The sequence below is a fragment of the Schistocerca piceifrons genome, chromosome 1, assembly GCF_021461385.2.
Source record: "Schistocerca piceifrons isolate TAMUIC-IGC-003096 chromosome 1, iqSchPice1.1, whole genome shotgun sequence".
Classification (NCBI taxonomy): Eukaryota; Metazoa; Arthropoda; class Insecta; order Orthoptera; family Acrididae; genus Schistocerca; species Schistocerca piceifrons.
Window position 1 is genome coordinate 749,136,621 of NC_060138.1, and position 23,925 is coordinate 749,160,545.

Below are 23,925 nucleotides of genomic sequence, written 5' to 3' on the forward strand. Positions count from 1 at the left end.
ATACACTCGCGCACACACACACACATCCATCCACACATACACAGACACAAGCAGACATTTGTAAAGGCTCCTTGCCTTTACAAATGTCCGCCCGCGTCCGTGCATGCGTGGATGGACATGTGTGCGTGTGCGCGAGTGCACACCCGTCCCCCCCTCCCCCCAAGGCACAACTGTGGTACTTGATCGTCGGGAGTATGTGGCTGAGGGACTGCGTCAGCTTTCAGACAACACTACTTACAAAGTTTGCCAAGGCAATCCCATTCCTGATGTCCAGGCGGAGCTTCAAGGAATCCTCAGAACCTTAGGCCCCCTACAAAACCTTTCACCCGACTCCATCAACCTCCTGACCCCACCAACACCCCGCACCCCTACCTTCTACCTTCTTCCCAAAATTCACAAACCCAATCATCCCGGCCATCCCATTGTAGCTGGTTACCAAGCCCCCACCGAACGCATCTCTGCCTACGTAGATCAACACCTTCAACCCATTACATGCAGTCTCCCATCCTTCATCAAAGACACCAACCACTTTCTCAAACGCCTGGAATCCCTACCCAGTCTGTTACCCGCGGAAACCATCCTTGTAACCATTGATGCCACTTCCTTATACACAAATATTCCGCATGTCCAGGGCCTCGCTGCGATGGAGCACTTCCCTTCACGCCGATCACCTGCCGCCCTACCTAAAACCTCTTTCCTCATTACCTTAGCCAGCTTCATCCTGACCCACAACTTCTTCACTTTTGAAGGCCAGACATACCAACAATTAAAGGGAACAGCCATGGGTACCAGGATGGCCCCCTCGTATGCCAACCTATTCATGGGTCGCTTAGAGGAAGCCTTCCTGGTTACCCAGGCCTGCCAACCCGAAGTTTGGTACAGATTTATTGATGACATTTTCGTGATCTGGACTCACAGTGAAGAAGAACTCCAGAATTTCCTCTCCAACCTTAACTCCTTTGGTTCCATCAGATTCACCTGGTCCTACTCCAAATCCCATGCCACTTTCCTTGACGTTGACCTCCACCTGTCCAATGGCCAGCTTCACACGTCCGTCCACATTAAACCCACCAACAAGCAACAGTACCTCCATTATGACAGCTGCCACCCATTCCACATCAAACGGTCCCTTCCCTACAGCCTAGGTCTTCGTGGCAAACGAATCTGCTCCAGTCCGGAATCCTTGAACCATTACACCAACAACCTGAAAACAGCTTTTGCATCCCGTAACTACCCTCCCGACCTGGTACAGAAGCAAATAACCAGAGCCACATCCTCATCTCCTCAAACCCGGAACCTTCCACAGAAGAACCCCAAAAGTGCCCCACTTGTGACAGGATACTTTCCGGGACTGGATCAGATTCTGAATGTGGCTCTCCAGCAGGGATACGACTTCCTCAAACCCTGCCCTGAAATGAGATCCATCCTTCATGAAATCCTCCCCACTCCACCAAGAGTGTCTTTCCGCCGTCCACCTAACCTTCGCAACCTCTTAGTTCATCCCTATGAAATCCCCAAACCACCTTCCCTACCCTCTGGCTCCTACCCCTGTAACCGCCCCCGGTGTAAAACCTGTCCCATGCACCCTCCCACCACCACCTATTCCAGTCCTGTAACCCGGAAGGTGTACACGATCAAAGGCAGAGCCACGTGTGAAAGCACCCACGTGATTTACCAACTGACCTGCCTACACTGTGAAGCGTTCTATGTGGGAATGACCAGCAACAAACTGTCCATTCGCATGAATGGACACAGGCAGACAGTGTTTGTTGGTAATGAGGATCACCCTGTGGCTAAACATGCCTTGGTGCACGGCCAGCACATCTTGGCACAGTGTTACACTGTCCGGGTTATCTGGATACTTCCCACTAACACCAACCTGTCAGAACTCCGGAGATGGGAGCTTGCCCTTCAGCATATCCTTTCTTCTCGCTATCCGCCAGGCCTCAATCTCCGCTAATTTCTAATTTCAATTTGCCGCCGCTCATACCTCACCTGTCTTTCAACTTCATCTTTGCCTCTGTACATCCACCCCGACTGACATCTCTGCCCAAACTCTTTGCCTTTACAAATGTCTGCTTGTGTCTGTGTATGTGTGGATGGATGTGTGTGTGTGTGCGAGTGTGTACCTGTCCTTTTTTCCCCCTAAGGTGGGTCTTTCTGCTCCCGGGATTGGAGTGACTCCTTGCCCTCTCCCTTAGAACCCATGTCCTTTTGTCTTTCCTTCTCCTTCCCTCTTTCCTGACGAGGCAGCCATTGGTTGCGAGGGCTAGAATTTTGTGTGTGTGTTTGTGTTTGTTTGTGTGTCTATCGATCTGCCAGCGCTTTTGTTTGGTAAGTTTCATCATCTTTCTTTTTATATATATATATATATATATATATATATATATATATATATATATATATATATATATATAAGGGGAGGGATGATGAGGCTTACCAAGCGGAAGCGCTGGCAGGTCGATGGACACGCGGGCAAGCACAAGCATACACACGGGGTTCTGGCTTTCGCAACCTATGGTTGCCTCGTCAGGAGGGAGGGGGGGGAGGGGGAGGGACGGAAGGATGTGGGTTTTGAGGGAGAGGGTGGGGAGTCGTTCCAGTCCCGGGAGCGGAAAGACTTGCCTTGGGGGGAGAGGGGGACGGGTGTGCACTCGCGCACACGCACACATGTCCATCCACACATGCACGGACGCGGGCGGACATTTGTAAAGGCAAGGAGCCTTTACAAATGTCTGCTTGTGTCTGTGTATGTGTGGATGGATATGTGTGTGTGTGCGCGAGTGTATACCTGTCCTTTTTTCCCCCTAAGGTAAGTCTTTCCGCTCCCGGGATTGGAATGACTCCTTACCCTCTCCCTTAAAACCCATATCCTTTTGTCTTTCCTTCTCCTTCCCTCTTTCCTGACGAGGCAACCATAGGTTGCGAAAGCTAGAATTTTGTGTGTATGTTTGTGTTTGTTTGTGTGTCTATCGATCTGCCAGCGCTTTTGTTTGGTAAGTTTCATCATCTTTCTTTTTAGATATATTTTTCCCACGTGGAATGTTTCCCTCTATTATATATATATATATATATATATATATATATATATATATATATATATATATATATATATATATATATATGTGTGGGGGGGGGGGGGGGTGTTTTTTCTGCTGTCGCCACTTGGTGAGTGGATATTTTATCTACCCATTTACATTATATTTTCAAAAATTGATTATTTTTATTGATAGAATATGCACTGAACCGCCAAAGAAACTGGTATACGCATGTGTATCCAATTACAGAGATATGTAAACAGACAGAATACAGCACTACGGTCAGCAATGCGTATATAAGACAACAAGTGTCTGACACAGTTGTTAGATTGGTTACTGCTGCTACAATGGCAGGTTATCAAGATTTAAATGAATTTGAATGTGGTGTTATAGTCAGTGCACTAGTGATGGGATACAGCATCTCTGATGTAGCAATGAAATGGGAATTTTCTGATATGACCATTTCACGAGTGTACCGTGAATATCAGGAATCTAGTAAAACATCAAATCTCTGACATCACTGCAGCCAGAAAAAGATACTACAAGAATGGGACCAATGAAGACTGAAGAGAATATTTCAATATGACAGAAGTGCAACCCTTCCGCAAATATTGCAGATTTCAATGCTAGGCCTTCAACAAATGTCAGGAGTGAAAAAGTTGTTTATTTACTGTCACTTGCAGCTTGTTGAGCAAGCACTGGCTCAGCACCAGGGCTAAAGCTTCATTACATTTCCATTTCATCTGCACTTGGGAATAACAGCTGCAAGTCATCTGCATATCCCTTAATTATAATAATTTCTTGACTTGTTTCCTATAGTTCAAGAAGGGGCTCTGTCATTATCTCCCAAAAGGTAGACCCATAGTTGGATCCCCTTCAGCACCACATAGTTATGTTTCTTCATGCTAATGCTTGGGTGGTTCACTGTACCTTCTGAGTTATGCAGAAATTTAGCAAGCTCAAATAAATAAATCTCAGAAATCTCGAATTCCTGAGCCTGGTGAAAAGGGAGAGCCACTACAAATGATTTGAAGCTCCCCAGATGTTTATCACCACTCCTATAGCGTAGCAAGATGCTACACTCATGAGATGTTCTAGTGCCCTATGTTTTACATTGTTAATAGGCCTTTCCATCTATAAGTTTCATTGATTATGATGGAGTCCAGTCAGTTCTCTATGGTTTCTTGCTATTCCTGGATTAGTGATGTTCCATTTGTCAGGGATTGTTTCCTGCACTAGATGCTCATTCAAAAGTCCATTCCCACTACTAACACCACTCTCTTGGTTATAATTGTTGTCAGGATAGCTACCTGCCCAGAAGGGAGCAGAAGAGCCTACTTGTCTGGAAGGAAGCAGGAGAGCAGCGGTGTATTCCGAAATTGGTCGGCTCAGAGTGGATGGCAACTATGTGTTGCAGTAGCAGAGCAGTGACATAGAGTATCAGAGTCCAACTATCAAACTCACTATAAACCCAATCAATAAATGACAAATGTCATATTTCAAAACCATCAAGAGCTACTAACAAAATGATCTTTATTTACTACTCGTTTTGATCTTCTGATTTCAGCTAAAATTATTTACAACTGTGTACAAGGCAACATTCTTACTTTTGTGTCAAATAAAATAAAATAAAAGCTTCCTGCATCAATAATTAATCAGTTTTCATATCCTGTTAATTTTACTTTCATCCACTGATATACTAGGATGGCATGTTTGGCTTGTCTAGGCAAAAGAAAATACATTTCATCCAGTTGGTGCCCCACAGCTGATAAGTATTTGAAAAATGTCATATTCTAAAATTATCAAGAGCTATTGATGAAATAATTCAATATTGGCCTCCAGTTCCAAGCTTCTGATCATCTTCAGGTATCATAAAATTATTTACAATTGGCTACATGGCAAAGTTCTTACTTTATTGCCAAATAAAATAAAAGATTCTGCACTAACAGTTTATCAATCTTCATATACTGTGAGTAATACTTGTCATAACCGACAAGGGCATATCAACGGTTAAGAATACTGATTAACATTTGATGATGCAAGATGGCTTTTACCTTATTTGATGCTACAGTAAGAGCAATGCCCAAATAATTTGTGCTCATTCAGTGGAAAATCTGAGATGGGCTTCCACAAAGATATGACCATCAACAAGCTGTCTACACATATCACTGGCAACCACCGAATTATAGCCAAGAGACAGCTGGAAAACCAGTTGCTGAGAATGCTTGCAGCACAGCCTATTTGACTTCAGCAGCTCCTTCTCATCCCATCTGGGCTCTTCTCACAAGCAGCAACTTTGCTGAACCACAATGGTGTGAAAGCTCTCTGCAATGCATCCTTCATTCTCATAAACCCCATGGCCTCATCCTTAACAAGTTCCTGTCCTGCCTCTGTTTATCCCTCTCTCTCCTCCTACTCCAGTGCCTTCTATCTATCCTGTGCACCTATATAGTCTTTTCCCTTTGTCCACACCTCTCCTCTGCCTTTCTGTTCCCCTGCCCTTCCCCTCCTCTTCACAAACACAGTCACCCCTGATGCTGTCCCCATCAGTCCTTAACCTGTCTGCACCATATCCCCCTATGTATCCACAGGCAGCACTAGCCCTGTACCCTACTGTTCTGTTCCATCCTTACTGCAAACATTTTCTGTGCTCCCGATACTCACCCCAGCACAGATTGCTGCTTATCTCAGGCATAGTAGCAGTCAGGAGCTAGTGCTCAGATGTGACACTGGCCACATCTGAATATGTGTAAGTTGTGTGAATGTGTGCAAGTTTCCTACATCTGATGGATGACTTAATCCAATATGTTAATATCTCTAGCATTCTTTTCCATTGGGCCTGTCTGCAACTCAACACCATCTGTATGTCATATGCATAGTGTCTCTATTAAGAATTACTGAAGATGCTGCATATCATTTAATGAACAGAAATACTGACAATCACAATCACAAGATTTTTTTTCAGAGGACTGCAACATGCATTTTTAGTCAGTTACCATCAGTTATACATTCAGACTATTATCCAGAGGTGTCAGTTTCTCCTTACAGAAATTGATCAAATTTTCATGAATTAGGTTTTACCAATGATTGAATGGGGGCAAACAATGATAGAAGTGTATTTTAGGAAAGACCCCAAATGGATAAAGTTAGAAAAATATGAGTGATATGGTAAGAAATACCTAGAAGGGTACTTGGCCAGACTGCTCCAGAGGTTATGTGGACAATGAAGGAAGACTGGAGTTTAACAGTTAGCATATGGTGTTTGAAGTGATTGCTGCATCAAGCAGAAATCTGCAGATACCATTCTTTGAATGCTGCCCCCTATTTTGGCCGGAAATGAGGTTGGAATCTTCCTACACATTAGTCAGGAGGCCTGAAGATGGTGTAATATATCATCAAAACTAAATCCCAATAAAATGACAGTTTGGAAATTAGATGGCTGAAAGGTGTTTGATTTGACATTCTGTCTTTAATGTGCCATCATCAGTGATGAGCAATGAAACTTACACTGGATACTATGGGAAAAGTGAGGGTAGTGCAATCCTCATTTAGCACAGTGACTTCAGAAATTCATAACAATAGCAAATATGTTTCAGGACTGGAGAATATTGGATGAAATGACATTTTATTTGTTGTTATGTCCTACACTCAATAGATCTGGGACTGGTGTATGGAACGTGAGAAATTTTCTAGTAATTAAACTGGCAGGTTAACTGCAAGGAGTGAAGGCCCCAGTGAGACTTGCATTGAATCTCTGTGGCAAATCTTCAGTCACATATATGTTTTCTACAAATATCTTTAAGAATATGTATGATTTTAATTTGATTGAGTAATACAGATGACTAGCTTTAGTCCATTATTGAAATTACAATACAGCTGGAAACTGCAAGACTGTGTAGTTGGAGAATGACTGTCCACTTGTGTATATTATGGCATTATTCAGTCTTGAACCTGTTGATAGTAAGTTTCTCTGTGTATTATTTTCTGTATTTTAATATAAAATATTTTAACAATCTCTGTACCATGCATCATTGGGCTACAAGATACTGCAGAAAAGTTTTAATTTATTAAGTAGATATGTGGTGCTTGTCATTTAATGGCAGTGTTATGAAAAAGGTATACTGCTACTCATAATTTAGAGGAGATGTTGAGTCACAAACAGATATAACAAGAAGACTATTAAACATGTGAGCTTTCAGTCAAAAGGCCTTTTTCTAAAGTAGACAACGTAGACAACACACATGCATTCATGCAAGCTCAATTCACCCATACAGGCCCACTGTCTCAGGCCAATGAGGACAGACTGCGAGCAACTGTGCACAATGGGAGAAGCAGTCAGGGTGGTGGGGCTTAGGAGGAGGCTGGGGTGGGGAAGGGGAGGGAAAGAAAGATGAGGGTGGGGAACAGTAACATGCTGCTTGTGGCAGCAACTCTTACCTTGGTTACCTTGGGCTACCACTATCCACCACCTCTACAACAGCCTCCAAACCTCCCCCACAACCCCCATAGCAGTCAAAGACTGCCTTGCAGACCTACTACATTTACACACCCCTCAGAATCTCCCTCACACCACCATACAGAATCCAGAACCTAAATAGACCCACAACACAATCATGAACCTTTCCTCCTAAAGCCGAAGTCCCACAGAAGTCTCTGTCCTTTCCACAGGCCTTACCTTTTGCTCCATTACCAAGTTCATCGTACTGGACTTATTCACTACTTCTCCCAGTCCCTACAGTGAAAACACTTTTTCATCACCAACTCTACCAATCAGACTCAACCTAAAACCAATGTTTGAACCCCTTCACTCCTCCTTCCAACTGTGATCCACCCCCACTGCCCCCAAATCACCCCCAGTTAACATTTCTCAATTTCTTACCTTGCCTTACCATCATTCCATAAATTCCTCAACATGGAACCTAATCATACATCTGCAGAAAGAACTGCAATATACCATCTAAAAACTGATCCTGACCTTATAATCCTACCTGCCAACAAAGGCCCCACCACTCTGGTTCTGAACCGCAGGGATTACCAGGTAGAAGGACTCTGCCAGCTGGCAGATTCATCCACCTACAACCCCTGCAACAGTGACCCCATTCCAGAAATTTAATAGGATCTCCAGTCTCTCCTCAAATTCTTAGGCCCATCCTATAACTTCTCCTCCAAGACTGTCTCCCTCCTCACTCCTATCACTCCCTACTCTCCAACCTTCTATGTGCTTCCTAAAGTCCATAAACCCAACCACCTAGGATGCCCCATTGTAGCTGGTTACTGTGCCACCACTGAGAGAATCTCTGCTGTTGTAGACCAACACTTTCATCCTATTGCCTTAACCTATCCTCCTATATAAAAGACACCAACCATTTCCTTCATGGACTTTTCACAGTTCCTGTTCTTTACCACATGGCACTTCACTCGTTGCTAATGATGCCATCTCTCTTTACGCAAACATCCCTAATGCACATTGCCTTGCTGCCGTTGAACACTACCTTGCCCAATGCCTGATTGATTAGAAACCTATAACCTCTTTCTTAGTCACCTGTTGCCACCCCCCACCCCTTTTCCACTCCTGTCTAACCTCCTGACTGCATCTAACTGCCCTACTCTGCCCTACCCACTTTGCCTTCCCCAACCCCTACCTTAACATCCATTCCTCTTCCTGCCCCAGCCTCCTCCTTACCACCATCACCCAGATTGCTTCTCCCATTATATACAGTTGCTTGCAGTCTGGCCTCAGTAGCCAGAGACAGTGGTCACGTATGTCTGAGCTTTGCTTGTGCGTGTGTGTGTGTGTGTGTGTGTGTGTGTGTGTGTGTTGTTTACTTTACTTTTGAAGAAGGCCTGTTAGCTGTAAGCTCAGCTGTTTAACAGTCTTCTTGTTATGCCTGTCTGTAACTCAGAATCTCCTCTATATGGTAAGTAGCAATCTATCCTTTTCATACTATCATCATTATTCCATCCTGGATTCGCCATTGTTTGTTGTTGCTTGTTATTTGTTATTTATGAAATTAAAGATTTCTTACAATGCTGAAAATAATTTTCTGTATTATTTTTCTGTATCTGCTTCTGCATTGCACCTTTTACATTGACATTAGACGTAACAGCTGCTGCACTGCATTGCAATGTGTTTGTAGACAAATCTCATACTTTTACAGTGTACACAGTGTGTCGTTTCTGTGGCAAGAGGATACACAAAAACAACCTCAGTAGACACATTAAGGACCGTCATTTGCCAAATGAAGCACGTGAATGTCAGTACTGCAATAGAGTGTTCCGCACAGAGAACAGTTTGCAGAGTCATCTATCAGTTTACCACAGATCACAGTACAAGAAAGCAAACACAGGGATACAGTAAAGCAGTGTATGGCAGCCAGGTGTATAAAGGTGGTAGGAGTTCTCTTTCTTTTGACTGTCTTTCAGATGAACACCTATGAAGGTAAGTCAAAAATTATCTGGACTTTTTTGTTTATGTGCACAAAAGCTGGAATTTCCTAAGTACTTTCTTTAAAAGTCTCTGTCTTTTTAATGAACTTGGCCAGGTGGTCCAACAGTTCTAAACCCAAATGATTAGTGGTTTCAATGGTGAGTCAACCAGTACACGTGTGGTGTTCATTTCTACGCTACTGCATGTTTTATTTATTTTATATAATACACACCAACAATCTGACTGAATTGATGGCTTTGAAATGCAGTTGCTTTGAGGATCTTTTAAAAATGGCATAATATCAATGTGACTATGATTGTTTAAGAATAGCATTCCATATATAGTTTTACATTCTTATGGATGCTGAAGCCAGGAATTAATAATAAAATGAATTACCCACATAATAACAAACTGATTTCAGTTAAGCTAATATCATCTAAAAATACATACACACTGATCATTCATATGTATTGCATGAAGAGCTGCTATACCCAGAAGATGACTGTAGCATGAATATCACTTTATCTAATACCTTGGCTCATTCCACATTCCTGTGGGTTCTTCATCTTGGGGGCATCTATAGAATATAATGGAAGAATGAATGAATGAATAAATGAACACCTAAGCAATGAAGCACTGCTTCACAATTTCACACGTAATTTTGGGACTTCACCATTGTTTTCCTTGTAATTGAATATTTTAAGATTAACTGCTGTTCCACTAGTGGTCCACAACACACCAGTTCTAAGAACTTTGGCAATGCTTCCTTCATTGTTTTAGAATTGCCAGACGCTTAGCATCCTCCTATAAGTCCATCAAACTTTTATACGGTATTACACTAGAAGGAAACTTTTTTCTGAATAACCATTTATGATTGATCAGATATCTCAAACATGTTGCTGGAAATTTGATAGCAACTGAACGTTGAGACTATTTTATCTTTTACTACAGTTTGCATCTGTAACCATTGATTAATCAACACTATTAGTGGTTACTTCATACTTACAGTGGTTTTAATATTCTGACAGCATTTTTCTCCTTCACAAATAATGTAAGTTTTCAATACAGTTCACATGCTTTAATAAGAAAAGTTAAAGTGTATAAGCCACAGCTACATTTCATTGAATATATTATTGTCTTGGGCCCTTCACAATCACCATTGTCAATGTTATCTTTCAGTAGCCCAATAGGTCATTTGAGTCCTGCAAAAGGCTTTGTTTTCAATGTTTCCTCGATTGGCAGTTCCAAGTGTTTTCCCTGCATAGTCTGAAATCATACATGGTGTTGGATCCATGTTCAATGTCCTATAGCTGTCTCACTTAGAAAGGTTTCATCTAGATTATTGTTGTGTTTGATTAAATGCTGGCAGACATCATATTTGCACTTGTACTTTACAGTGTAACCTCTGTAACCCATTATCATGAAACAGATTTACAGAAACCAATCCCATTGTGGATAACATGACTGGTTGGCACTTCCAAAAGTGTTCCCTGCATCCTCTGGTGTTATGATTGGTGTTGGATCGATGTTAATGTCCTATATCTGTCTCACTTAGAAGGGCTTCGTCTAGATTGTTGCTATGGTTGACCAAGTGCAAGCAGATATAACATATTTGCACTTGCACTTTGCAGTAAGATCTGTTTCCCACCATCATTAAACAAAAATTACAGAAACCAAACCCATTGTTGCTAATTTGACTGGCAAAACTCTGACTAAACAGCAGTCGTCTCACTGTCTTAGTGATATTTACTTGCCAGTACTATCTCTCTAGTTGTTGCACATTCTTGGCTTCCATGAACATTGACAGGCACCTATTCCCCTCTTTGTACAAAAGGTTTGTCAACCATTTTTAAACTTTTTGTTCCATTTGTACACTATTACATGAGTGAACATTATTATCATGCTGTGTTGACAGATAGCAACAGCGCTTCCAAACACAGAAATTGAATGAATGCTCTTTGATCTTCCTTTGTGCAGACAGATAGTGGGGCAAACAGTGTTATGTTGCTACAGCAGCAAGTGAACATACTGAGAACAAACTTTTATAGAGTGACAACAGTACTACCAAACTTCATCATGCATGTGTGCATGAAGCTGGTATCTATGTACACATATAGTATATAAAAAGTCCAGATACTTTTTGACTAACACTTGTACTGCACTTACTTTCTGATTTAGGAAGAAACTACCTTTTTTACTACCACTACTTTGACATGCAATGAATATTTATGCTGTCAGCCTAGGTCACTCGCATGTTTCCAACTCCCAATCATACAGTGCAGTGCTTTACATTCTGAAACATAGCTTTAAATATATTACATTAATGGTAACACAACCAAAGTTGTATCTTTTGATCATAATGGAGTCCATAATCTGTTGTTAGTGTTATTCAAGAAGGCATCCAAAATACTAACACCCAGAACTAACATCACTAATTTCAGTGTACATTTACTTGTATAAAGGCATATTTTTGAGAACTTTCAGGTGTTTTACAAGTGTTGTACATTACATATTTCATAATAAACTGACAATTGCAAGCTACATTTGTGCATTTTACAAATGTTGGCAGTAGTATCTGGTTTAGAATATAAGTTCCCCTTAACTGTAGTTTAGATATGTATGATCAGTATTTCTACTTTTTTCTGTACACTGACCAGTTTGTTCTAAGGAAGCATTGAGAAGTTTATAACTGTGACCCAAACATAGGTCTTTATCAAGCTGACTCCTGTCCCATGCATATGGTATTGTCTGCATTTGTCATAAACTATCGCTAATTTTAGTTTGTTACATGAATTTATTAGTGAACCATATATCAAAACACAGTTTCAAGTCTCAGTGTTCCATGTAGCTTGGGAGAATCATAAGTTTTATCTCAATTTCTTTTTTAGTTATTATCACTTCAGTTGTAATAGGGAACTTGTAATCCTAGAAGCATAAATTAGAATCAGCAAATTTAAAGTTATTTGTTTAATTTACAAAGAACATTGCACCATCCACAATGCAGCTTCATTGTGAATGGTGTTCTCATTCACAAGATGAGTTATATACTTTTTTTGTAAACAGCTGGATATTGACCTGATTGCTGCCAAGTGATTAGAAGTTGCTGCAGGTAGATATGTTTGGTGGTGTACCAAAAAACATGAAACAAAAGTACCAATTGTACCCCAACTGCTATAATTTTCCTTGGATACTATCTCCTCTCCAGGAAATACAAAACCTACCCCCATTCATGAGTTGTCTGTGAGTGGTGTAGCATTGGTAGGTGTAATTACCCTGTATTAGGGCGAATTACAAGTACTACACCCATTCTCCCAAAGAACAAAGGTTAGGTGCTGTCTGTCACTGAAACTGAAACAGTGCAAAACACATCATCTGTTGGGAAGCCTGCTGTTTCCCACGTCAGGCGAAACCAAAGATAATATTGTCAGCAGTACTCAGTTGGATACAGTTACCGCTCAGTAATATTGCATGATTGTGATGCTTTCATGCTCTTTCAGAACCTCGTTACATTAAGTAAGAATTTGTAAGTATTAAAAAGAAAAGTCACCAAATACAGCAGCTCATGAGAGACACAGCTAGATAAAATGAATTAATTTCCTTGATTACTAAACAGAGAGAAAAATTTTGGAAGCATTGATAGTATATGTGAAAAACTGTTTTTAGATATTCTTGGATGAATGAAACACTATAGTAAGGGAGAGACTAGAATTACTGCAGAATACAGATAGAAAAAAAATAACAGGATACAAGGCTCCAAGAGTTTTGTACCAGATGTAATCTGATTGTGGTTGTACTCTCTTCTAAAACCATTAGAAAATAGTCACTTTTGATGATACAGTATGACTTTAATCCTATTTGACAGCACCTTTTTTGTATAGACCTTTGTAAATAACTTTATGATACCTAACAATCTATGACAAAGATCTAAGATGGATGTCTGCATGGGCATTATCACTGACAAGCTGTCTATGCACATGAATGGTTACCACCATACTACAGCCAAGAGACAGCTGTATGACTAAGTTGCTGAGCATGCAAGTGCTTCAAAGCCCATGTCATTGGGATTCTTCTCACTAGCACAAAATTTTCTAAATTGCATAATTGGGAACTATCTCTGCAACATATCCTTCATTCCTGTAACTTCCCTGGCCTCAACCTTCACTAGTCCGTGTCATCCAACTGCCTGTGCCTTTCCTTGCTCCCACTCCAGCCTCATATGCACCTGTCATAGTTCCCGTTCTGTGCTTTCTCCCCCCATCTCCCCTGTATCTTCCACAGCATCACCTACTGTATCTTCCACAGCATCACCTAGCAGACCACCATCCTGCCCCTGCCATATACCTACACACTGCCACAGGCATCACTACACATTTGCACACACCCTGCTGTTCCTCCTCTTGTCCCTTCCTCACTTCACACCTCTTTTGTACTCACACTACTTATCCCAGCAGAGATCACTACTCACAGCAGCCAGGTTTCAGCACTCAGAGAGGTCAATGGCTTTGTTTTGTGTCAGTTGTGTATGTATGGAACTGTGTGTGTTTTTTTAAATCTCAAGGATGACTTTATCGAATCATATAGTCTACTTTTAAATGTGCCTATTCGCTGCTCATCATCTCCTATATGTGATGAGTAGCACTCTATGCTAATTCATGCTTTATTAAACTTGTAAAATGATCAGAAGATTGGAATCAGTTGTAAATAAAGAAATATTTTGTCAGCAGTTCTGGGAAAATTTGAAATGTGATGTTTTCAAATACTTAGAAGCTGTGAGACATCACCTGTACAAAATATATCAACCAATATGTTTATTGCTAAACGGGTAAGTGCCAAGTGGCTGAGTTCCACATAGTCAGCCCTTGTAGGTAGCTCTACATAAATGGCAATGTGGTGATGAAGCTACAGTCATCCACAGGGCTGTTTCTTTGTGCCAGAACCACCCTAGTGGACAGGCTCCACTGACTGTCCTCCTGGTCATGGAAGGTTGGCTTGTTTACGGACCATGTGTTGACCCCTCAATAACATAAGTGCAGTAGTGGTTAACATGCTGGAGGTTGGCTACTTTGGTGACAGATGCCTATAAGCAATGGAGGATGGTTACTGTAGGTTCACCTCCACTAAAGTTGCTTCAACAGAAAAATTTCATGATTTGTAATTTAACAGTTTATCATTTTCAGTTATAAAGAAAAATTTATTTTTCCCTATTGTATATCAGAAATGTCTGCTTTTATTTTATAAACAGTAGCATAAGTTACTAACTTAAAACATTTTTTAAATCATTGTTCTGTCATACTTTGCTGATACGATGTTATAGTTTAAGTAATGTGTAAATCTACTCCTGAGCAATGGCAATTTTATTTACAACTTACTAGGGAACATTCACATGTATCAATGAACAATCGTGATGAAACCTGGTGCGTGTGTAGAGGGGGAAAAATAATGCAATATATATTTCTTTGCTTGTGCCCTATTTCAATTTCACTTTTAAGGGGAAAACACACCCATAAAGGTAATTTGACATATTAGGATTGGAAGGGATGTCTTCAAAATAATGACATATAAAAATGTTTCTCAAATAAAGGTCGATATGTAATTAACAGTCTCGAAAACTGTCTAATAAAATTTTGAAATAACTTGAAATTTTGCAAAATACCCCACCACCATTAATTAATTTTAAAAAATGAAAACATGTGTTACAACATAAATTAAAGAAGCTTTCAAGCTACACACTTGTGTGTGTAGCAAAGCTGGTTTCTGAAATATCATTAAAAAAAAATAAACTTTACATAATGTGCTGTCAGAGTATTTTCAACATGCCTAATTAAAATACCTAAACAGTCATTACTAGCCTAGTTATTTATTTTACTTGTATTTGTTTTATATTTTGAACAGTTATTTTACATTTTTTAAACTGTTTCACATATGTATATTCTGTCACTTGAAAATAGTAACTAACTCATTATTATGCTACTAAATCATTGCAATAATGATAGTATGTAAAGAAATGTTTAAAACATAATATTTTCTTACACCACACACATTAAATGAAAGGAATTTCTGCATGTAATGTACACAAGAGAGAAAACAATATAAAATAAAATTCTGGAGGATTTCAAACTATAATGGGTGATCCTCTAAGTATCCTGATTTGCGTCAGGCATATTTCAGTAAATTGGTAAGCTAAGGACTGATTATGTACTAGTGACTCCAGCTTGGTTATATTATTTCTCAAGTAGAGATTGGTGTCAAAATCATTCAGCAGAACCAGATATGAAAATCTTCTCACAAAGTTCTTCCAGCATTGAAAGCCATACACATTTCACGACTGTACCTGTGCTGTTAAGCTCTTTGGATACAGTGCTTGTAATGGTATCACCAACCGCCTTAAACGGCAATTGATGTTAATGTTATACAGTGAAACCTCTTTATAACATTCCTCCATATAATGTTTTCCTCTATATTACATCTGTTTTTTTCGGTCCCGTCTAAAAGCCCATATAAACAATGTTAAATTTTCCTCTTTACTGCATTTCCTCTATATTACAATTTCCTCCATGTAACGCTCATATTTTTGGAACCCTGGTCAATTATTTACCTCTTTATAACGTTTCAGTGACTGGATGTAGACACATCGTTTTCTGTTGTGTGAATTGCTGCTGCTGCTGCCTGACAGGGACAGATGAGCCCCTGTGGGTCGGTGGAGTCTAAACCGGAAGGCTATTCCTCCAAACTGATGGAGCGTGTGAGTGGCCTGACTTTATGTGTGATGTCCTGTCAGTCTGCTGAGACGGTGTTCTGGACGTGCTGGCAATTCAGTGGTTGCGAAGCAGGTGGGGCCATCTGGTTGCGTTAAGACGCTGCACCCGGTGGCCTAGGGCTCGAAGGAGCGGGTTTTCGGACTGCGCGGACTTCTCGTAAAAGAGCCGTGCAGCCTGACGAAACCTTTCTCGAACAGTAGGGATGTTCGAGATTTGGGTAAGGTCGTCTGACGGGAAGTCCCGAGGGAGGTGCAATGCCAGACGTAGAATCCGGTTCTGAAGGCGTTGCAGGCGATCGACGTGGGTCGCTGCAGCATTGCCTCAAACCACAGCGGCATAGTCGATAAGCGGACATATAAGCGTAAGATAGAGCGCAACACCCAGTTCTGGTGGGAGCGCAGGTGTCAGATTGAGAAAGGGGTAGAGTTGAGACATTCTACCCCTGACCTTTTTGACGGTGTCGTCGATATGGTGCCTCCACGTGAGCCCCCTATCCAGCATCACACCCAGGTACTTAGCGGTATTGCCCCAAAGTACGGCGGTTCCCCTGATGGTGATCTGCAGGAGGTCGGCTGGAATATGCTTCCTGGTGATGAGGAGGGCTTGCCCCATTGAAGCTGAGGCGCCACCTCCTGGCCCACTGACTAAGTGTCAGCCGCTGCCTGCATGTGTTGTTGGAGCAGAGCTACATTCATGCTGCGCGTGTACATCACCGTATCATCTGCGTAGAGGGTGAGGTTGACCCTGTCCATTCGCGGCATGTCTGCGGTATACAGGATGTACAGTATGGGGCCGAGGACGGAGCCTTGGGGAACTCCAGCCCAAACCCGGCAGCGCGTCAACAGGTCCTCCGTGCGTACATGAAAGCTTCTGTCGGCGAGGTAAGATTTTAAGATACGGACATGCGGCAGGGGCACACCGAGGTCCAGAAGCTTGTAGAGAAGCCCCTCATGCCATACAGAATCGAACGCCCGTGTAACATCCAGGAAGATAGCTCCAAAATATTCCCGCAGTTCGATGGCATCAAGGGCCTCTTCAACAAGGCGAAGCAGTTGGTGCGTTGTTGCGTGTCCAGGGCGAAAACCACATTGTTTGTCCTGCAGGAGACGTCTTCCCTGATGTGACGCAGGAGGCGGCAGAGATACAGCCTTTCAAAGACTTTGCTGACAGCTGGCACCAAACTGATGGGCCTGTAGCTGCTCGGGAGATGAGGGTCCTTCCCAGGCTTGCAGATGGGGATGACCTCGGCATGTTTCCAATCCTGAGGATAGCAGCCAGTGCGGAGGATGCTGTTGAAAAGGCGAGCCAGGTGTTCAGCGGCTGCCGGTGGAATTCGTCGCAGCATTTCATTTGTAATCTGGTCAGGGCTGCCTGCCTTGCGCTTGTTGAGCCGGCGAAGTTGATCGGAGACTTCATCAGCATCCACCTCGTCGATACGTTCGTCACCCGTAGGGGCAGCAAGGAACACCGGGAGACGTTGAGCAACCAGGCAAACATGAACCGGATCCATGGGGTCCATGACGGGCTGGAAATTTTGTTCAAAAACGTCAGCAATGGCGTTGGCTTTGTCCACTGACACCGGCGGAGGAAGAGCTGTGTGGCTTTCCAGGTGGTACCATCGTCAACCCGAAGAGGGGCCAGGTGGTTGGACCATTCCTGATGGCGGTGGTTTGCAATGGCAACTTTTATGTCCCTCCTCATCCTGTTGAGAGCCCTCTTCGTCGCTGCGTTGCACGTCAGCTGCCATTCACGAAAGAGGCAGTTTTTGGCAGTTATCGCCTCCATGAGATGCGGTGGTAGTTGCCGGGATCGGTCAGGGGGGTCAGATCGCTGCCGCGGCATGGCTCGGAGTACCGCGTGGAGAGTACAGTCATGGAGGAATCGGGCACAGCCATCAACCCCAACATTGTCTGCATCAGGTGCATCATGGAGACCCTCTTCCAACAGCGCCTGATACTGGTTCCAGTTTGTGTTCCTGGTTGGGATGCCTCTCCGCGTCACTGGCTGGGCATCAACGTCGATGTCAAATAGAACTGGGACGTGATCTGAAGATAAGGCAATGCGGGTGCTGGTGGATATAACATAGGGCACCCCCTTGGCCACCGCAATGTCGAGCACGTCCGGAGGCCCACCATTGTTGGGAAAGTGGGTGGGTTCGTGAGGTCCAAGGATGACGGCGTTCCACCGCTGGGCCGCTCGGAGAAGTTTGGTGCGTGGTTGTTCGTGACACAGGAATGTCATTCGGTGTGCTTAACGTTAAAGTCACCACCAGCAAAGACCTGTCCAGGTAATGCCAGCAAAGCTTCAACGTCCTGGAGGAGTAACTGTCAGCCAGGCGGACGGTAGACAGCAACAAACGTGATGCGCCCATGCGAGGTGTTGACAGCTACAGCAGTGGCCTCCATCGCTTGTAGTTGTGGAAGAGGAACTTGATGGTGCACCAGGGAAGTCCAGACGTAGACTTCAGTGCCACCGCCATGAGTTGGCCTGTCGGTCTGATAACACACGTAGTTGGCAGCCCGGACATGGACACCAGGCTTGAGAAAAGTCTCGGAAACCAGGCAAATGTCGACGACCTCATCCCGCACCAGCTGTCGAAATTCGCCATCTTGGGTGCGGATGCCCTGGGCATTCCACACGCAGACAGTGATGCCTCGTTGACTTAGGGTGAACGGCTGCACTGACAGCGGCAATGAGTTGCCGTGGGATATCTGTGAGAAGCTCCCGAAGTTCTTGCAAGAGGAGCTTCATTTCGGCCATGCTGGAATCGGCCACCTGGGATGGGGCAGTTGCAGCTCGTGAGCGTTGAGCTGGGGTCGCCACGATGTCAGCCTGTCGTCCCTGTTGGGAGTGGTCATGTTGGCCCTGGTCTTCACCCTGCTGCTGTGCAGAGTGCCACGCCGATGGTCACGCTGCAGCCCGTGGACGGCAGTCCATCACGGTGTTGGGAGCTGGTGCAACAGTGGCCGGCTTCGGCGCAGGTACGGAGGCCTGCGGTGAGGAGTCAGAGGTAGTAGCAGCAGCAAAACTGATACCTGGTCGGACTGGTGCAGGCCGCTTTATGGAGCCGGGTCGTTGACCACGGGTCCGTGCCGCAGCCCGTTGGAAGCTGGAACAGCCGCGGTAGGAGGCCACATGTTCCCCACCACAGCCAGTGCATTTGGCCGGTCCATCCGTCCTCTGCCGTGTGCAGTCTCGACTAGCGTGCTCCCCGCACACTTAACACAGCGTGGGGGCAGCGTGCAGAACCGTGCCACATGCCCAACCATTTGACAGTTGAAGCATTGCGGTTCGCCCCTCTTCGAGCGCAGTTTTTCCGTAGTGACAGGTGTCGCCGTGATCTTCGTGACCTGCCATAGCCCGCGGTTGTGTGGGATATCACAGGTGACCACGAGGACCAGCGGAGTCTCCTTTCGGGTGCGACGAGAGGGTAGACGGGTTATGGACTGGAGGCCAAATCCATAGCCCATATCCTCCAGTTGTCGCCGGACGTGATCCAGGCTGTAGTTTCGAGGGAAGCCCCGAAAGATGATCTTGATTGTCTTGTCCGTTGCAGATGGGTAAGTATAGAATGGCTTCTCGTGTTCCCCGAACATAGCCTTAGCTTTTCTGTAATCTTCCGCCGATTTTAAGGTGACCTTATAGAGGTTGGCGCCAGCCGGCTTGATAATGACGTCATCTTGGCTGACAAGGCGAAGTAGCATCCTGTAGAGGGCGTCGTAGTCCTCCTTGTGTTGGACCACAATGGGCGGCGGTTTGGGTTCTCTCATCTGAGCAGGCATCTCCACACCGTCAGCGAGCTCCTCAAAGGCGTTCGCCGTCTGGACCGGCGGCACTGAGGAGAGCTGAGCCTTCCTGGCTGACCATTTCACGAGTTGAAACCCTTCGTCATTGACGGCGACATCGGTCTGTTTTGCCTTTTTGCCCTTAGGAGGGGCGCTGGTGGTTCCTGTGGTAGTAGTCACGCGCCTTTTCGTTGTCCTGGCGGCAACGGGAACATCAGTTCTTGCTGTCGACTCGTCATCCGAATTGGGCAGCGGAACTTGCAGTGCATCCGAAACGTATGCCACTTCCGTATCCATATTCATTGCCACGGTCGTCATAGGTGGGGGGCCGGATGGGGCCGCCGGCAAAGCGGGCTTTGCCGGACGGCGATCCGCCACACCCTTCGCTGTACGGACATCCTCTCGCTCCGACATCTCAACGCTAACTGTGTGCGTGCGTGTTCTGTGGATTCACAGTTTGCACAGCTCTTAAAGCCCGCACTCAGCATGTTTCATATGTCAATGGCAGAACCCGGTCACATGACATGTGACGCACATTCTGCTTGCAATCTTTTTGGCACCATTTCAGTTAATGATTTGTTTTCATAGCGTGTTGTGTGAGCTGAGCAGCAGTTTGTGTGTCTCGTGAGAGAGTGTCTTCAATATAACTTTTTTTTAAGATTTTATCAGAGTACATGAGTGAAAAGCGGAAGAACATTTCTCTGGAAGAGAAGGTTTGTTATGTCGCGTGGAGCTAGCGAAGCAATTTGAATTGGCCCCCTCAACACTACTATGAAAAACAGATCGTCAATAATGGAAGGGTTTGAGAATTGTGGAAATTCGAAATGTATGCGTTTGAAACCATCGATTTACGACAAAATGGAGGAAGTTTTATTAACTTGGTTTCAGCAAGCATGTGCTGCAAACATTCCTATAAAGTGAACTATTCTGAAGGAGAAGGAGCTTCAAATATCACTGCAGTTAGGAATGGAAAATTTTAAGGCGTCCAATGGATGGATTGATAAATTTTGACAGCGTCATGGTATTGTATACAAAGCGGAATGTGGAGAAAGTAAAAGTGTGGACGAACCACCTGTAACTCAGGGGATGCAGACTCTCCCTAATCTGATACATGGCTACAGACTGCGTGACATTTATAAAGCTGACGAAACCGGCATGTTTTTCAATTTAATGCTGGATAAGACATTTACTTTTCGTGGGGAAAATTTCCATGGCAGTAAGAAGAGCACGGAACATCTTACCATTTTGTTGTGTACAAACGCCGATGGCAGTGAAAAAACTGAAACCTTTGGTTATCAGGAAGCCAAATATCCGAGGTGCTTCAAAAACATTTCCATGTTTCTGTGCAAATATACAAACAATGCCAAGGCATGGATGACGAGTGATATATTTTTACGTTTTCTCAGAGAATTTGATACCAAAATGGGGAGTGCTGCTGTTTGTGGATAGATGTGTGGCACATGCACCAGATGTATCCTTTCTGAGAAATGTGAAAGTAATTTTCCTGCCACTCAACTGAACCAGCCACCTGCAACCTATGGACTTGGGAATAATACACACCCTTAAGGTTAAATATAGGACAGCCCTTGTAAAATAACGCCTTGAATTTGATGGACCAAAGAAAACTGGGTAGCCAGCAGAGCTCACAACTGAAGCTGAATATTTTACAGGCAATGAATTTAATTATGTACTCGTGGAGGGAAGCCATTGCTGAAACTATTAAAAACTGTTGCACAAAAGCGGATTCTGTGAGAATGAGATGGCAGCTCCTGTGGAAGATGTTGCAAGTGATTTGCAAGAGTTTCAGGAATTAATAGGGAGTGATTCTGTCACTTTTGAGGACTTTGTGGCTGTGGATGACACTGTGGCAACCACAGGAGTACGAAGTATTGAGGAGCTGACTGCAGAGAGAAACTTGGAGAATAATAGTGGTAGTGAAAGTGACAGTGACAAGGAAGATGATCCTGTGCCCTCATATACTAAGGCAGCTGAAGCCTTTGTAACATTCAGGAGATATGTGATGGCCCATAGACTTGAGGACAGAACGAGCAAGAAATGATTGTCATAGAGTCAAGGAGAAATAGAAAACAAACATGCTTACTTGAATATTTAAAAAAAAAATCATAGGCATGTGATTTTCAGATTGCATAGGTTCCTAGAGTTTTGTGCAAATTTAAGTTCAATTTCATAATTTAATTTTTAAAGTATTTTTTTTTTGGTAACTAATTCTTTTTTAATCCATACCACTTACTGTGTTTTTATGTAATATGTGCAGTATATCATAAACAAAACTTGGCTCATATTCTATAATTGGGTCAACTGAAGAACAGGATACGACTTGTCAGCTTTGGGCAATGATGTTATATCTTAAGAATCTGTTATCACTTTTTACAGTACAAACTGATCCATTTACTCCACCGGGCCTCATGTTTTAATTACAAAAAACTAATCATTTGATACATTGATCATTTGCGATGAATATCATATTACGGTGTTGTGAAAATTTAAAATGTCATCTATGGCACCATTTGTCAAAGCTGATTAGTGGTATCCTAATCTTCAGTAATGCCCTACAATTATTATTTGGAAGCCTCCCTCTTTATAGTGTTTTTCTCTATACAGTATTCAGAATTTGTGGTCCCTTGAAAAATGTTGTATAGGGGTTTCACTGTACCTCTGCAAGGAATTTTTAAGTAATTGTGACTGTGATATAACCTAATGGAAACAGAACAATCAAACTGGAATTTGTTTCCAAACACTCCAGCAAAATATAACCAACAGTAAACAGTGGGTCAGGAACAGACGTTCTCCCAGCACAAAAGTAAGTTGTAAAATTACATATTTAAACTGGTTGGCAGCCTAATTAGGCATTCTTGTGTCAAGCAAAATGATATGTAGGCAGTACTAAGGCTTACCTAACCTTCCTTGACAGCCACACTAAACTCTTTCCTTATATCTGTTCACACTACAACACAGTAACCTATACTTGCAGATAAATGTGCTACTAACTAGTAAGTCAGACAAACAAATGGCCAGTTAGATGGTAAACAGTAACATACACCTCTCAACAACACATACCTTAAATGAACTAGATGCAGCAGTTAACAGAACCAGTCACCAACACACATGAAGCAAGTAGCAATACTAAACAAGAAAGAAGCTTGAAATGATTCTGATTTAAATTAGGGGGTCTGTTAATGACCATACTCCATAATTTCATTGCTTACTACAGAGTCTCTACACCTGTGCATTAAACAACTTTCATTAAAATAGCTAACACAGTAAATATTTCTTTCTTAAATTCAGTTTGAAGTGATTAAACAGAATGCAAGTCTAACTACACTGGATCTGAAAGAGCCTTTGCATTGCTTCATTAACAAACTAGCCTGGTACATGAGGGCCCTTAAGCTTTCATCATTTGAAGAACTATGCTCATTAACAAAACTATTCCAGTATGATGAGAAATGGTAAATATTCTTCCCATTAATTATTAAAGAAGTAAAGCACAACAAACTATAACTCTTTAAATAACAAATGTGCTTTGATAAGCAGTCTTTTGAACTACTCAAAAATATAATTGGTTGTGCAAATGACAACATAACATTAAATTCAAGTTCAACCACTTTCTTATAATAAATTAGGACACTTGGAATTAAATTCACTAGGATAGTATTTCTGTCCAGGTTTGTGATTTGGGATAATCACAACTGTAAGATAGGGTTTTTAGCAACACCCCAATTATTATTAAAAATCAACCAAATTTCACAAATACCTGATCCACTTACAGAGTGACTAATATAGACAATTTACTGGAAGGCTGATGGTACTGGTGGCATAATTTGCAGTGGCTATTAACCTGGCAGTGATGCAGTCATAGCAATACTGTTGGCCTCACCCGTTACATATCTCCTTGATGT

General features: G+C 42.9%; 1 protein-coding gene across 4 annotated transcripts in view; it reads left to right on the forward strand.

Moving 5' to 3' along the window:
* The window catches only part of LOC124711896 (longitudinals lacking protein, isoforms H/M/V-like), a 474,926-nt gene that overhangs the window by 432,408 nt on the left and 18,593 nt on the right, over positions 1-23,925 (forward strand). For 2 of the 4 annotated variants that reach the window (XM_047242204.1, XM_047242213.1), the window contains exon 8: positions 9,197-9,425. The exons of 1 other annotated variant lie outside the window; for it this stretch is intronic. In XM_047242204.1, coding sequence (XP_047098160.1) covers positions 9,197-9,396 — 200 coding nt within the window. In that variant the 3' untranslated portion in view covers positions 9,397-9,425. Of the gene's footprint in view, positions 1-9,196; positions 9,478-23,925 lie in introns of all 4 variants that reach the window. One more of the 4 variants, XR_007005545.1, reaches the window with a different exon arrangement.